General features: G+C 41.4%; 2 protein-coding genes across 3 annotated transcripts in view; both read left to right on the plus strand.

Moving 5' to 3' along the window:
- Positions 1 to 1497: 1497 nt before the first annotated feature.
- diablob (diablo, IAP-binding mitochondrial protein b) lies at positions 1498 to 10723 on the plus strand. Its single transcript, XM_055942660.1, has 6 exons — positions 1498 to 1603; positions 1921 to 2053; positions 2207 to 2332; positions 6891 to 7001; positions 7206 to 7302; positions 9668 to 10723. Exons 1-6 carry the CDS (start codon positions 1563 to 1565, stop codon positions 9859 to 9861), a joined length of 702 nt encoding a protein of 233 aa, XP_055798635.1. The 5' UTR covers positions 1498 to 1562; the 3' UTR covers positions 9862 to 10723.
- Positions 10724 to 14113: 3390 nt separating this feature from the next.
- LOC129868564 (nectin-3-like protein) overlaps positions 14114 to 16798 on the plus strand; it is a 69914-nt gene continuing 67229 nt past the window's right edge. For both annotated transcript variants that reach the window (XM_055942662.1, XM_055942661.1), the window contains exon 1: positions 14114 to 14287. In XM_055942662.1, the coding sequence (XP_055798637.1) occupies positions 14182 to 14287 (106 nt within the window). In that variant the 5' untranslated portion in view covers positions 14114 to 14181. The remainder of the gene's footprint in view (positions 14288 to 16798) is intronic.

Raw genomic sequence — 16798 nt, forward strand, 5'->3', positions numbered from 1 at the left:
TGTGGTGCCCCTCCTCTCTAGTTAATTACATTTACATGATTAGTTCAATCAGGTAATATTAATTACGGAGAAAGTATTTTATAGAATAGCATGTCATAAAACTTAATCCGGCATAGCCAAAGACACGACACAGGCAAGCCCGAGTCAAGTCTCAAGTCAAGACCGTCGAGTATCAAGTCAAGTCTCAAGTCCTAAACTTTGAGTTTTGAGTCCTAAACAAGTCATAATGTGCTCTTCACCAAATTTAATACTATTTCATATTTAACAAGAGTAATAGTATATTACAATTACGCAAATCATGAATGCTTTTAAAAATATCTATATATTTATTACTCTCCAAATAAATGTTATATTTCCATGGGTAGCCATGATAAAGACCCCCCCCCCCCCCCCCCCCAATAGTGATCGACTGAGAGGATAGAGGATAGCTATGGGGCGATATAGGCTTGTACACAATTGCCCAACCTTAACACACACACACGCTCTCTCTCTGTGTGGTTACAGTAGGTTAAGGTATGTCAATGGTTATAGGAACAGCAGAAACATCAGGCAGGATTTAGACTACAAAGTCAAAGTCGAGTTGCAAGTCATCATATTTGTGATTCGAGTCTGACTCGAGTCCAAGTCATGTGACTCGAGTCCACACCTCTGAATAATACCGATGGCACAGGCAGATTAGCCACTCATCGCCAGATCCTTACAAGGCACCCTGATCTCCTTCCGCGATATCTCTCTCTTTCTCCTGTGAATGACGGGGATGAGGGCCTTGTTGGGTGACTGGAGTAAATACCTCTCGTCTGACTCATTAAAGAAAAATTCTTTGTCCAGTTCAAGGTGAGTAATCGTTGTTCTGATGTCCAGAAGCTCTTTTCGGTCATAAGAGACTGTAGCAGCAACATTATGTATAAAATAAGTTAAACGAAATAACACGGTTGGTTAAGAGCCAATAAAACGACAGCCATCCCCTCTGGCTCCATCTTCTACAAATTCCTAAATGTCCTGGAGTGCCCTGTAAGGGTGAAGGAGATTGAGGTGGCAAAAGTTAGAGTCGTCAATCGAATCTCCTATGCGGAGTTGATTTAAAAGAATTGCAAAAACTAGTGAAGATATGGTAGTGGACGCACCAGAGCCTGTAGTAAATGTTTGCTGCCAGTCAAAGATACCCTCTGTGTTAAAAAGGTGGATTTTGTGGCGTTCATTGCCACAGTTATAAACTGTACCGCACAAGTCTCAAAGAAATCTAATAAACTGGACATTATTGTGTCTGCGGCAGAACAGTTTTGGGGATTTTACACCTGAAGACTTGCAAGGGGTAATGGCACCGGAAGACCCGCCCTTCCTGGTTTCCTTGAGCTTGTTTCCTTGATTTTTAATTTTTTTATTATGTATATTTTCTTATTTAGTTAAGTTTATTATTTTGGTCGTTTAAAAAAAAATAGTTTTGGTTGGTATTTGGGGGAATCCTGTTTCCTTCCCGCACAGTAGGTGGCAAATGCACATTAAATTATGCAATCGTCAAAATACCATAGACGACGAATAACTTCCTCTTTCGTCACACCAATATGTCGGCGTTCAGGAGAGGTTTTGTTTGTGTTGGTTTGAGGTAAGTTGTCGAGCTATTAGCTAATTCACGTACTAAATTATAAGTGTGTCAAGTTTGACCTAATATAAACAGCTAGGCTATGTATGGCCGGTGTATTTCCAAAGGGTTAACGTTAATTTGCGTTTGGATATGTCGAAACAAAGCTAGCTATGCGAGCTAGCTAACATTAGCTAGGTATATGATTGTTTAGCTAATGTTACTGTTCTTAGCTAACTAACGTTACTCTTGTCGTGGCTATTTCGTTACACGTAAGTTGTGGTATCTTGAAATGTGGCAATTCACTTCGTGATTTACATGTTTTTCTCTCTGTCCTCTAGCTATGCCTCAAACCTGGGGAGACTCAGTGGGGCGTTGGTGCGCCGACAAGTCATGAAATTCCCCAGGGTGATCCGGAAGAACTGGATATCTATGTCTGCTATTGGTGGCCTATGCGCAGTGCCCTTCTCACAGGTTGTTTTACACATTTAAACGATATACAGTTAGCTAGTCATGCAGACTTGTAAGCCAGTTGTAGATTCCTTCATTCAGTTTCATGTTCCAATTCAATGGAAATCTAACCAAAAATAAGACTAGCTAACCATCCATTGCTATTCCCTCTTCTAGAAACAAGACAACCTGTGTCATGAAGCCTTGGTCCGCAGGGCATCCTCTTTGGTCACAGATAGCACCAACACCTTCCTCTCTCAGACCACCCTGGCACTCGTAGACTCATTCACACAGTACGTTAAGGTAACCACTTTTTCACATTACCATGTGTTAGGAGACAATTAAACTTTGGTTCTGATGTTATACTTCGTATCCCATGCTAAATAGAAGCTTTGCAGGAACATAAAACACGTTGATTCATTAGGATAGGACTTACCATAGCTGAGATCTTATTTTCAAGTTATCGGAAAAGTTCATTAAGGTCACGGACAGGTCAATGTTAATCCTTAGTCAATTGTGGCTCCAAATCACCTGTCTGGATTCTTAAATTCAACACATTTTGTTCAGTATTTCAATATCGCATGGCCATATTGTAATTACATTTTCAGGGCTGATTCAAATAAAAGTACAATTTATTAAAATTGTTTTTTATTCAAGTTAGACATTTAATATACAAATTAGTCTGTATGGAATATGTATTTACAGTAATTTAAGTTCAATAATTTGAAGTAGGGTGGTAATATTAACAAATCTGAGTGCTTTATGCAAACCTGAGTTTGTAACAATTTATGAAATTATAATAACTATGTACACATTTATGGAAATTGGTTATTTTATACACACCACACAGCACCTACAACAACACCATCTCACACACAGCCTAACAGACTCACACTTCTCACTAAGTCTGAACTTCAACACAGAAGGCTACTCGTCTAAAAGCTTACTTCTAAGGTAGGCCTGAGTTACTCTTGGCCATGGGAGGTTTAACTGCAGCAAATAATTTGCCTAGGCACAGAAGAGACAGTGAGCTGCCTCCTAGCCAGCTTCACAGTAAGATAATGTAGATGGGACACATTTTCAATTCACTGGTATTTAGCTATGTTTTTATCGATTGTAGGGCTGTAGCTACTGAATTCTGGTAGTTTTTACTTTAAAGAATAAAACCATCACAATACAGCCAATGCCACGCAACGCTGCCTCTTGCCCGGCTTGTTGCCTTAGCCATCGGTGTCAGGCACTCCCACACAGTTAGCACTTGTCATAGAAATGGGGGTGGCTAAAGGTAAATTTGGACAAATCCCTGACAACCCATACATCTCTGAAAACATCTGAATGACAGAAGCGAATTAAAAAATGATTTACCTTATATTTCAGTTGAAAGGCATTCGATGACTGTGAAACACCCTCAGGTCATTCCTGCACTGCTTGGCCATACAATGTTACATTGATCTTACTCTTGACAGGTTGAGGAATACACGTCACAAATATTAACTCACCAATTTCGCGGGTTTCACAAAACAGATTTGAAATTCCTTAGCACGGCACTTGCTTTATATTTGGGCTCATATTGTGTAAATATTATAATGTACACTATTGGGATTTTTTTTGTCATGGGTAGCAACTGCCACATTGTTTTCAAAATATTTTTGTCTTAACTATCACATTGACATTTAAATTTTTTGTAAAGTTCTTATTGTCCATTGTTTGTCACCTAACACCCTTCATATGTCACTAAAGTGATTATCATAGGCCAGTGTTCAGCATACTTCACTGTATTAGGGGAGAGTGGGGTATGTTTAGCCATTTACAATTCAGCATCACTACATCAGGGAAGTATAGAATTCTTTCTAACCAAGCTATCTACATATATTTCAGGATGTTGTGTATCCTTTCAGAAACATATGTTTCTGAAAACATAGCTTGTCCAAAAGAAAGTGGTCTCTTGGCACAACCTACCCCTGTAATGGGTAAGTTAAGCATAGGGACAGGATAAGTTGAGCCGCCTTGGGATAAGTGGGTGATGGTGCTGGTAGGTCAGTTTAATTAATGGAATGTCGGTGTGATATACAATATCTTAAATGTATGCCTGCATTCAGATATAGATTTCTGTTCAATATAATTTACCCTTACATTTCGTGACCAGTTGTCTGGGACAGGGATGTGCCAATTCATAGGACATTTCTCTACATTTGAGGCTTTTAGTCCATGTGAGTTTCTTGATAGGATTAGCAAGCTCCGACTCCATGGCATTGGATAAGACCTTGTGCGCTTCTGCTACTCTGTCATAGCCTCTCTTTCGCAAAGTACATGTTTTATTTTTGTCAGTTTCTCTTCAGTGTCATTAAGTAAAAATTATCTTGCTGCTGCTCAAATGGACTTCTCGCACTTCCTTGGCTGCTCTCTCAATGACCTCGAGGGGGGCTTGTTTTACTTCAGTATACATGGAGCGTGATGTTTTCTCTGTAACAATGCAAATCTTGAGTTCATTGCAAAAATGCTATGCATATTATGCATAAAACAGACAAAATATAATCATAATTTGTATGGTGGCCTTTGGCTCAACTTACCCCCAGGCAAGCATTTTTACTATTAGCCCATACAGCTACCAGGATGCACGTTCATGATAGGTTTAGGACCTCATATTGTGGCTTAGAGACCCCAACTGATGTAGAAAACTATATCTACTTTGGATTAGATACAAGCATCATGAAACCTATAACACAGTACATTCGTTTGACTTTGTGAAAATCATTTATTTTTTAATTGACATGCGCTACATGACCAAAAGTATGCGGACACCTGCTCGTCGGACATTTCATTCCAAATTCATGGGCATTATTAATGGAGTCGGTTTCCCCCTTGCTGCTATAACAGCTTCCACTCTTCTGGGAGGGCTTTCCACTAGATGTTGGAACATTGCTGCGGGGGCTTGCTTCCATTCAGCCACGCTCATTAGCGAGGTCGGCACTGATGTTAGGTGATTAGGCCTGGCTCACGTTCCAATTCATCCCAAAGGTGTTCAATGGGTTTGAGGTCAGGGCTCTGTGCAGCCCAGTCAAGTTCTTCCACACCGATCTCGACAAACCATTTCTGTATAGCAATCTCCTGGCATCCACCAAACCCAGATTCGTCCGTCGTACTGCCAGTGGGTGAAGAGTGATTCATTACGCCAAAGGGATGTGTTTCCACTGTCCCGGAGTCCAATGGCGGCGAGCTTTACACCACTCCAGTCAACGCTTGGAACTGAGCATGGTGATCTTAGGCTTGTGTGCGGCTGTTTGGCCATGGAAACCCATTTCATGAAGCTCCCAATGAACAGTTTATTGTGCTGACAGTGCTTCCAGAGGCAGTTTGGAACTCTGTAGTGATTGTTGCATCCGAGGACCGATTTTATTTATTTTATTATTGTTTTTAATGCGTTTCAGCACTCGCCAGTCCCACTCTGCCTGTAGCTTATGAATCTGAACTTCTAATATTGTCCAGTTTCAGTATATGTAGGTGCTCAACTCGTGCTTCAGCCTCTAGAATCATGGAACATTAGATGGAGGACCATTCAGAACACAAAGAATATACACTTTGCAGCTGAGTTGTTGCTCCTAGACATTTCCGGAAGGTTGCAAGTTCAAATCCCCGAGCTGACAAGGTACAAATCTGTCGTTCTGCCCCTGAACAGGCAGTTAACCCACTGTTCCTAGGCCGTCATTGAAAATAAGAATTTGTTCTTAACTGACTTGCCTAGTTAAATAAAGGTAAAATATATATATATATACTGCTCAAAAAAATAAAGGGAACACTTAAACAACACAATGTAACCCCAAGTCAATCACACTTCTGTGAAATCAAACTGTCCACTTAGGAAGCAACACTGATTGACAATAAATTTCACATGCTGTTGTGCAAATGGAATAGACAAAAGGTGGCAATTAGCAAGACACCCCCAATAAAGGAGTGATTCTGCAGGTGGTGACCACAGACCACTTCTCAGTTCCTATGTTTCCTGGCTGATGTTTTGGTCACTTTTGAATGCTGGCGGTGCTCTCACTCTAGTGGTAGCATGAGACGGAGTCTACAACCCACACAAGTGGCTCAGGTAGTCCAGCTCATCCAGGAGGGCACATCAATGCGAGCTGTGGCAAGAAGGTTTGCTGTGTCTGTCAGCGTAGTGTCCAGAGCATGGAGGCGCTACCAGGAGACAGGCCAGTACATCAGGAGACGTGGAGGAGGCCGTAGGAGGGCAACAACCCAGCAGCAGGACCGCTACCTACGCCCTTGAGCAGGAGGAGCACTGCCAGAGCCCTGCAAAATGACCTCCAACAGGCCACAAATCTGCATTTGAGCAGTGTATATACATACACATGTCATTAACGGGTGTATATATATATATATATATATATATATATATATATATATATATATTACACACACATGTCATTAACGGGTGTGACTGAAAAAGCCAAATCCACTAATTTGAAGGAGTGTCCACATACTGTATATTAAAAACTGTCTTACCAGTTTGTTCCATGTGGTTTCTTCCTTCATAAATAAATGAATGACCTCTTCCTAAATGTGATCACATGATTGATTTTGTGTATTGTTTCCTAGAAGCAAGAGGTGGCTCAACAGACCCCACTCTCCTCTACTCAGCTTTTACTGTGGATTCATTCTACTGTCCATTCATAAACTCTGAAATGTATTTGACACAAACATAGCCCTACTGTAGCTGCACGAGCAGTGTATGACATCACAGCAACGTTCACTTTAGTACACTCCACTTGTGTACACACAGTATGTACTTGCACGTGTTGGTTTGTGCGTCTGTCTGTTGGCCAGCTAGCTAATGTTTGCATTTTCTCTCTAGACAATACATACACTGGTGACCCTACACAAGCACTATGTTGCCTCAGGCAGCAAGCTGACCCCTGCGGAGGAGGACTCTGTGTGGCAAGTGATCGTTCGTCAGCGCCAGGAGGTAGGTGACATCAGTGGTTTAAGAGGTCAAAGGTCATGCACTACTCAGGCTGCCTCGTTAGCTTAGACTATTCCCTGTCAACATTCACCCGCTGTATTTGTTAATTTAATGTCACAGAAATGGAAAACAAGATAGTTTTGTATGTATGTTTTTACCGGATGAGTAACTCCTGTCCTTATCCCATCTCTTGCCATCTTTGTCTAGGTGAGTGATTTGAGGGAGGACTGTAAGAGGTTTGAGTCTAACTGGATGATGGCCATCAACCTCTCTAAACTGGCAGCTGAAACGGCATACAACGCGGGTACTGTATCCTATGCACCTACTCCCACATTGGATCATAGAAAGTAGATTTGTTAGGATTTTTATGTTAACTTCAGGTTGACCTGCCTATACCCCTACCAGTTAGCCTGGGTACCAGCCTGTTTGTGCTATCATTTCACTCCTTGTCATGCCAAACATAACATGATGGCACAAACAGATCTGGGACCTGGCAACCTACCAGTGCTTCTGGGTCTATTGCAAGGAAAATTTGCCAGTGTACTAACAACACAAGAGAATCTCTTGTTAAACCATCAATACGCCCTAAAATTACCCGCACAGCTGATATCAATTGCAACCTTTGGCCACCAATTTACCACTCCCTAAAGTGGATTTCCAGGTTCTTTTAGTTCTGATTGCTGCCAACATTTTAAGATTTTGCGCTCTTGTGTGTATAATCATCAGAACAAATGAATCCTACTTTTTAAACAGACTAAGGGCGACTTAATCTATTTGACAATCATTCCGTACAACTGAAATAAAGTATTTACTATTTTACCATGGAAAATCTACTGTGGTAATTTACCCTACATGTTGTATGAATGAAAAACTCATGTTTGTGCAGCCTCATTAATTTAGTTTCCAATTCATGTAATATTTTAATTACAATTTGTCATTAAAGCATAATTTCTTAGTCAATTGTGATGAGTTATATAATTTATTTGATCAAATGAAATGTAGTCTAAACTCAGCAAAAAAAGAAACAAAGATTTTCAGCAAACTTAACGTGTAAATATTTGTATCATCAACTGAGACATAAACTGAACAAGTTCCACAGACATGTGACTAACGGAAGTTGAATAATGTGTCCCTGAACAAAGGGGGGGTCAAAATCAAAAGTAACAGTCAGTATCTGGTGTGGCCACCAGCACAACAGTACTTAATGCAGCATCTCCTCATGGACTGCACCAGATTTGCCAGTTCTTGCTGTGAGATGTTAGCCCACTCTTCCAACAAGGCACCTACAAGTTCCTGGAAATTTCTGGGGGGAATGGACCTAGCCCTCACACTCTGATCCAACAGGTCCCAGACGTGTTCAATGGGATTGAGATCCGGGCTCTTCCCTAGCCATGGCAGAACACTGACATTCCTGTCTTGCAGGAAATCACACACAGAACGAGCAGTATGGCTGGTGGCATTGTCATGCTGGAGGGTCATGTCAGGATGAGCCTGCAGGGAGGATGTCTTCCCTGTAACGCACAGCGTTGAGATTACCTGCAATGACAACAAGCTCAGTCCGATGATTCTGTGACACACCGCTCCAGACTGTGACGGACCCTCCACCTCCAAATCGATCCCGCTCCAGAGTACAGGCCTCGGTGTAATGCTCATTCCTTCGACGATAAACGCGAATCCGACCATCGTCCCTGGTGAGACAAAACCTTGACTCGTCTGTGAAGAGAACTTTTTGCCAGTCCTGTTTGGTCCAGCGACGGTGGGTTTGTGCCCATAGGCGACGTTGTTGCCGGTGATGTTTGTTTGGTGAGGACCTGCCTTAAAACAGGCCTACAAGCCCTCAGTCCAGCCTCTCTCAGCCTATTGCAGACAGGCAGACTGATGTTGGGGTTGTGCGTTCCTGGTGTAACTTGGGCAGTTGTTGTTGCCATCCTGTACCTGTCCCGCAGGTGTGAGGTTCGGATGTTCCCGATCCTGTGCAGCTGTTACACGTGGTTTGCCACTGCGAGGCCGATCAGCTGTCCGTCTTGTCTCCCTGTAGTGCTGTCTTAGGCGTCTCACAGTACAGACATTGCAATTTATTGCCCTGCCCACATCTGCAGTCCTCATGCCTCCTTGCAGCATGCCTCAGGCACATTCATGCAGATGAGCAGGGACCCTGGACATCTTTCTTTTGTTGTTTTTCAGAGTCAGTAGAACGGCCTTTAGTAGAACGTCCTCTTTAGTGTCCTCAGTTTTCATAACTGTGACCTTCATTGCCTACCGTCTGTAAGCCGTTAGTGTCTTAAAGACCGTTCCACAGGTGCATGTTCATTAATTGTTTATGGTTCATTGAACAAGCATGGGAATCAGTGTTTAAACCCTTTACAATGAAGATCTGTGAAGTTATTTGCATTTTTACTAATTATCTTTGAAAGACCGGGTCCTGAAAAATTGACGTTTTATTTTTTTGCTGAGTTTAATTATTTCAAATGCCACACATTATTTTGTGATTAAAAAATAAATAAAAATAAAATTAAGATGAAAGGTTTGAATGAAGTATAGGCTTACTACTATATTCTGATGCTCCTGATAGGTCAATATTTAATTAGGGGTGGGAATAGACAACCTAGACAACGAGTGTCCACCTGTGTCCGTTTTGGTCCTTGGTTGTAGACTGTGTGTTTTTTCAGGTGCCGACCAGGCGTCTGTGACAGCACAGACCAGCCTCCAGGTGGCGCAGTCTCATGTCGATCAGATCAGACAGCTCTCTATGGAGGCAGAGCAGAACCTAAAGGAGTCCAAAGCAGAGGAAAGTCAAAGGATCAAGCTACCTGCCGCCATGGAGGAAGAAGACATCCCTGATGCATATCTGCGAGAGGACTAACTCTACTTTATTGAACCATTTACAGTCTTGTCCACCTTATTCTGTTTGTATGATGTGACTACTAGGCCACATGGACTTTACATTGATGCTGCCTGTATGGCAGCCTAGTGGTGAAACGCCTCTTGATGAACAGAATTTAGAGTGGAGGGGATTTTCTTGTTATGTCTGCTGATTAGTTATTGATAAGTTTTGACTCAATCATGGGAACCAATTTGTGGGTCCAATACTTTGCATTGAGTGTGGGATATACGCTCTACAAATTAAATATTGTTATTTTATTGCTAATGTGAATATACTGCTGTCATGTGTTTGTGTGCATTTAAGCAGAGAAGTGCAATTTGAGATTACAGCTTTCACTGCTGTCTTTTTAGATAATGTATTAAGTACTTTTAGCAGTTTAAGTGCTGAAAATACAAGTATTGTTATGACTCAAGGTAGCCAAAAGGTGCATGTGACTTTTGTTTATTGCAGTCTGATCTTGTTTGTGTATCTTATCAGTTATGTCAATTTTTAAATGCAGGTGAAAAAAGGTTGTCTTGTTACTAGTATGTAACATGCCAATAGAATAGCGTTTTGGTCTGGGCAGAAACACTTACATTTCTTATGCACTTTCTGCTAAAGTCAAATGTTGCCTTAAGTCCATGTTAAGTATTCTTATCTCAATTCTGAAGCGGGGTCCCAAATGAGTAGCAGCATGCTGTGTTCCCAGTGTCACAGCCTTTTTGATTTCTTTATGGCCAGCAGATGTCGCTGTGGGTTCATATAATATCCTTGCTGTGCAGCTCTCAACTCTGAATCTACTCATGCATGATGAGGTGCAAGCTTGGGAGGAATAAAGATACTCAATGTGAGTGGAAATTCAGACTAGGTTCTAGTGAATGAATGCAACACTTTATAGTGGTATTATTATAATGCACTCACTTTAGAGATCTCTCAGATGTTATCTCTTTCAAATGGTGCCTATCTTTCCCATTCATTGAAGCGTACAACTTGATGGTCTTCGGGTGAACTCATCTTGATATTAGAGCGCTGTTGAGGTTTAAACGTCAGACCCTTTGAACCTGGGGTATACTATCACTTTAAGGCACAAAATCCATGGTATTTTCTCACTGTGATTCTATAAGGATTTAGCCTTAATGTGAAAAGCTGAGTGAAATGGTCTAGAACTCTAAAAGTAACTCAGCCTGAATAGAGTACAAAGTATAACTGTCCCTGGGGAAACATGTTGTCCAATGAAAACCTTGTAGGGATACAGAGAGTGTTAAGGGGCACCTAAGGAGCTGCAGAAGAACATTCGTCAATCCATCCATTCACTTGATAGTGTCCAGTTTGTTCCCTCTGTTTTCTAAATGAGTTATTATGCTAAACAGTCTCAGACCTGCCCATGGCCAAGACAGACACCTGTATAAGGGATGGAGAGATGTATGGGGGAGGAGACCCACAGAATAAAAGGATAAAGAGAGAAAGGGGGACTTGCACTTATTACACTGAGCTTCACTTCCACCAGCCCCTCCAATCCCCCTGGCACTCACTGAAGAGCCCTTGAGGCTTACTCAACATTCCTCAGAGAGACAAAGTGCTCTGTGAAAGAGAACAATGTGAACACGGATTGCAGGACGGGATGTTTGTTATCCCAGCCACAGGACAACAGTTTTAAAAAGACAACAAATCCACCATCCACCAAAAAATGTCATGGTTCTTGTTCAAAGTGAAAGTTTTTCTGTTACAAAGCTCCTTTTCCTCTATCGCCCTCAGCTTCAATTTATTGCTTAATTTCATCAATTATGTTTTATAACAGGTGTATTATGGTCCCACCAGAGAATTTGTGTAACAAATGTGCCCTGGTGTCTGACAATGGTAGTGCAATTGTTTTACTTTTACCTTTAATAATGCTGCCTCTCAAAACAAACCATCCATGTTCCTGCGAAAAATATGCAGATGTGTTCTTTCATTAGCAAACCATGTGGGTAAGGTGATGACAAGAACATACACAGCATTCATCAGACTAACATGGATCAGAGTAAAAAGTATTCATCTGAGATTAACAGGAGAGGACCTTAACTGCCGGTGCTGTTTCCATTTGTTTGTGTGTGTGTGTGCTTGCGTGTTTGTATGGCCTATGTCTGGTGTAAAGTCTGGTAGGTGTGTTTGTTGTACTTAAGGGTAGAACTTGTGAAATGGGGTGATCAGGAGAAGAGGATTCTGCAGTCTGGTTCTAGATTATTTGCATAGCAACAGATGTCTGTCTCTATAATGATATAGAGGGGAACATGCAAGCAGATAAGACACATTTTGGATTTTAAGTCACACACAAGTTCCATAAACTTAAAAATTGAGTTAATATGGTAGATCTGAGGGTAAGAGTCACTTGCAAGGCCAGCTTCTTTTTGTATATTTTCCGTTGGGCGAAGCAATAAACACAATGCACTGTGAACACACAATAATTTCATATACACTTGACTGCTTTATGAAATCCTAATATATGTCCTCATTGCATGAATTAAGGTATTGCATCAGTGGGAAATGTTGTGTTGGAAAAAGTGAAGACACCTGAGGGATGTGAATGTAATTCTTTTTTTTTTACATTGAAGTTTGAGACAGCTAGAGGGGGAAATAGATTGAAATAGAACACGGGTTCGAGTTTCAGGTCTCAGTTGATCTAATCCATGACAGATGAGAAGGTCTTGAGCTGAATGAGTGCCTCTGCTCTCAGGCGCATCGAGGTGAAAGCTCCCTGGGCTCTGCTGCTGGGGCTACTGACAGGCAGGCACAATGTTTCTGTAATGACAGCCACTCGCTACCCTGTGATGAGGGGTTGTGGGAGAGTTTGGTGAAACTTTGAAGTCATTGTATTTTGATGAGGCCATGAGGGTGGTGTAACCATAGATCATAAAATGAAACAAATGAAGCATGTATCTGTTCTACTTTTTCTCACCATCAAAACTCTCTGACAGACTGCTTAACAAGAAGACTGTACCAACTGTAAGCCTGCATCTGTGCAAGTAATAATGGCTCCGGCTGACTGGTATCTGGCCTAGTAGGCTATAAACATTCTCTCTTTTTTCACACAGTAGGATATCAGTGTCTGAGCACTTTATAACCCCATTATTAATGGAATTTCATTACTAATCTGACAATGTATCTCTTAGAATCCAATACCAGGACATTGTGCTTTTTAAAAAAACAGTCTTCTTTTGTTGTGGTCGGAAAAGTATTCTTAGCATCTTTCACAATGGCTAGGGCCCTCTTTAAGATAGATTCTTCCCCCATCTCATAAATCAGATGGAAAGACATGCAGAACACATCCCAACACACACCCTGGCCTGCCTCACACTGTGCCAGGGTGTGGATGAATAGGGTGTCAGGAGAGTAATTGTGTCCCTGGTGGCTCTTGAGAAGACAGAATATGAGACTCAAATTAAAGCACTGACCTGGTTAGGTTCCAGCCAAAAGGAGGGGTGCCCCCCACAATTGCTGTTTGCAAGGATTAGCTAGTTAATTTCTGAACGCCCCAATTAGACTTGGGGTGGTGTGTCCCAGTTGTTGAAGAACGGCAGGGGGACGGATACACAGATTGGGTTTTTGGAGAGATGTTATGGTGGGGGGATTACCAGTGGGGAACAGGGGATTAAGGCTGATGCTGGTCCTGAGTTAACTTGCCTTCAGAGAGAGGTGACTGGGCCAAACATGCATGGGAACAGGAAGGAATTCGGACATGGGGAGCAGAGATAGGCTTACAGCAATGGATATGAACCACACTGGTACATGTGCCACGCTCATTGTGCTGCATTCTCCATGCTGTATATAACTTGTGTCTGATTAAAACCTCCACTTGCTTAGAATACAAGTTTGTGCAATATCCCTTTAACCAAAGATTTGTTGCAACCCGCAAAATATGTTTAATCAGCAGTTGATCAAATTTCAGGTCATATTGTTACTCATGTCTCTTATATTGACCTCATTCAGAAAATCTTTATTAATTCTTCAGTTAATTAATGATAGGTAATGTGTTTTTACTTACCAATTACCACAGGGAAATTACCCCCGTTCAGAAACACATCTTATTTCATAGGCCTACTTAGTAAATGTGTACTTCAACTGTAGCATAAATGTATAAATCTTTATTTGCAATATGGATGACGTAATCTATATATTACACACATTTTTCAGGGATGGTGTGCTGGAGGATTGCTTCTCATTTGACTGTATCGCTGGAATCAGGTGAGCCCCCCTATTGGTGCTCTAGTGGTACAGTCCAATCGCAGTTTGGAGTTGTTGCTGAGGAGGTTTCGTAGTCCGGAGGACAGACAAGCGTGTTCGATGGAAGACGGCTCTACTTTCAAAATGTTCCTGCCTTGCCTAAGGAATTACCCGCTTTACAAAGGACAGCATGCTGTATTTATTGTTCTTCTGTACATCTTGACAGGTATGCTATACATTGTGAACGCTCGGTAACATTAGCCAATGTAAAAGATTTTGAGAAGTTCTGAGTGCAGCCAGTGAGAGCGTGGCAGCAAGCCGACTTGGGTCTCGTCTTACACAGTCTACAAAACATTCGTTGTATTAGTTTATTTGAGATTTGGACTGTATTGTTTCTATAAGAAAGGTTGACTTGTTTTTCGAATGCCATTAACGACTGTTCAAGGCAGGGGAACTTTTGTTGAGAAGTTTAGTGCTGGTATGGTGCCGCTGCCCGATGATGGTGTGATCCGCGGCTGCCATGGAAACATTCACATTGCCATAGGAAACCACTGAGGAGCAACGTTGAGGTAGATGCTCTTAATAAGCGGTGGGGCAATTTGAAGAGCCGCACGGTAGCACATATGTTGCTCTCATCAGTACATTTTGGGGCCCTTAAGCGATATTTGGTTGGGCCTCCCCACCTCGCAGGCAAAACATAAAAGTTTGAAAGTTAATATCCTGCAATTCTACACATTATGCCATGGGGTGGAGTGAACATTTTGCAGTTTTAAAGCAAGACTTTGCAGTTCTACACCATAGGAAGTTGCTGATGAGAGAACAGCTCATAATAACGGCCAGAATGGTGCAAATGGAATCATAAACATGGAATTCCGCTCCAACTATTACCACAGGCCTGTTCTCCTCAATTAAGGTGCCACCAACCTCCTGTGTTCTACACTTTTTGCTATGGGCAGACCTAGAAGAAAATTGTAGTTTTACCGCTAATTTCCTGCAATTCTACACATTTTGCTGTGTTAAATATTTCTGAGTGAGTGACAAGGTAAATGGGAGCCCCCTGGAGGTCAAGAACGTTCCAGTTGGTATTCGGCCATGATTACTACTAGTTTAGGTAGCTGGCTAAACTAACTTACCAATCAAAACATTATCTGACATGGCTAATTGAGTGACTGTTAGTGACTGATATAACGAGAAAAGTTGCTGATTGATGCACAACCAAATTTTGAACTTACACCTTGTGCATTCTACCATTCGATCTCTCAACCGTAAGTTGAGACCCCATAGGCAACCACTTATGTCGCGTATGCCAAGAGCCGGCCCATAGTTCTTTATCTTACCTGAAGATGTCTGAGCCAAACAGCCAATCCTTACGTTTTTTATTTAATAGAAGTTAATATAATTTTTGCAATTTAAAAAAAAAAGTGCTCCAAACTAAGACTTGTTTTGGAGAGTGGAGACTATCTGCGCAACAGCAAGGAGGCCCCTGGCTGCTCCTAGTATAAATTCCAGAATATAACATTGTCAGTCATCAGTGGTGTCTATGTCATAGAAGTAGGAACTAGGGATTCTCTGATGTATGTATTTGAGGAAAGTTATAAAGTTTCTTTGTTGACACCTGTCTCCATTTACTAGGCTGACAAAAATCAAACAATGGTCCCCCATGACAGAAGATGAAATAAACGTGTGGCAAATTGGTCCAATTGGTCTGCAATAGGCAGCACCTGCCACCGGTGTTGAAACAGTTGCTGTCAGGCAAGGGGACATAAGCTGATTGATTTAGATTATGTGTGAAGTTTTATCAGTTTCTCCTCTCCTGGAATTATTGATATGCACTTTTGGTTATTTTCAGTTCTTTATTTTGGGTGATATTATTTTGTCGTTGTGCAGCCTGCCCTAAAGACGACTTTCCAAGAATAATTGAGAAGAAGTCTCTTTAGGGAAATCAATGATGCCCCAATATGGACCGTATGGTAGGTAGTTCTGTGATCATTGAACTCACCTCATACATGATAAATGGTGGGACATATTTTTTCCTGTTTTTTCATGAGCTAGAGACCCATTTCTGTTGTCTGTCTGGTTAATAGTCAATTAATTTATTTAGTAATTATTAAAGATGCCCTATGCAGAATCGCTCTGCCATTTCCTGGTTGCAAAAATTGAAGTTTGTGATAAAATATGCAAGTATAGTGTAGTGCACGTGTCAAACTCATTCCATAGAGGGCTGAATTTCTGCGGGTTTACACTCCACATTTGTACTTGATTGATGAATTAAGGTCAATAATTAGTAAGATACTCCCCTCACCTGATTGTCTAGGTCTTAATTCAAAGGAAAAAACAAAAATCTGCAGACACTCTGCCCTCCATGGAATGAGTTTGAGCAGTTGGAGCAGGCAGAAATGTGTCCGGTATGACGTAGCATTGAGATAAAGCCACTCTCACTACACTAAAAGTGAATAGGAATACGACTTTTAGATTGCGGAAATGTCTATCATACGTGTCAGATTTCAATATTGGCTGATGTCATAATGTCTTCTCTCGAATGAGCCATTGATCATAATTTTGCGATATTTCTACTTTGAGGAATATCATTTAACAGAGGGTCTAACACATTTATCCTATTTGTCTGCCTCTTCAGTCCAGAGTGCATTGCATGGTGCTGTTGCGAATGTCAGACTCCACTCTGTGAGGCACATCGAGCTGCAGGTTGAAAATGGTGTGTTTGTATTCCTAAATTGAT

The sequence above is a fragment of the Salvelinus fontinalis genome, chromosome 13, assembly GCF_029448725.1.
Source record: "Salvelinus fontinalis isolate EN_2023a chromosome 13, ASM2944872v1, whole genome shotgun sequence".
NCBI classification, from domain to species: Eukaryota; Metazoa; Chordata; class Actinopteri; order Salmoniformes; family Salmonidae; genus Salvelinus; species Salvelinus fontinalis.

Bases quoted from the DNA above. Each gene is read 5' to 3' on its own strand.
- diablob (XM_055942660.1), top strand. From the start codon at position 1,563: ATGTCGGCGTTCAGGAGAGGTTTTGTTTGTGTTGGTTTGAG. The intron at 2,054-2,206 runs GTTGTTTTACAC...TCCCTCTTCTAG, and splicing joins GCGCAGTGCCCTTCTCACAG to AAACAAGACAACCTGTGTCA. The intron at 2,333-6,890 runs GTAACCACTTTT...TTTTCTCTCTAG, and splicing joins CATTCACACAGTACGTTAAG to ACAATACATACACTGGTGAC.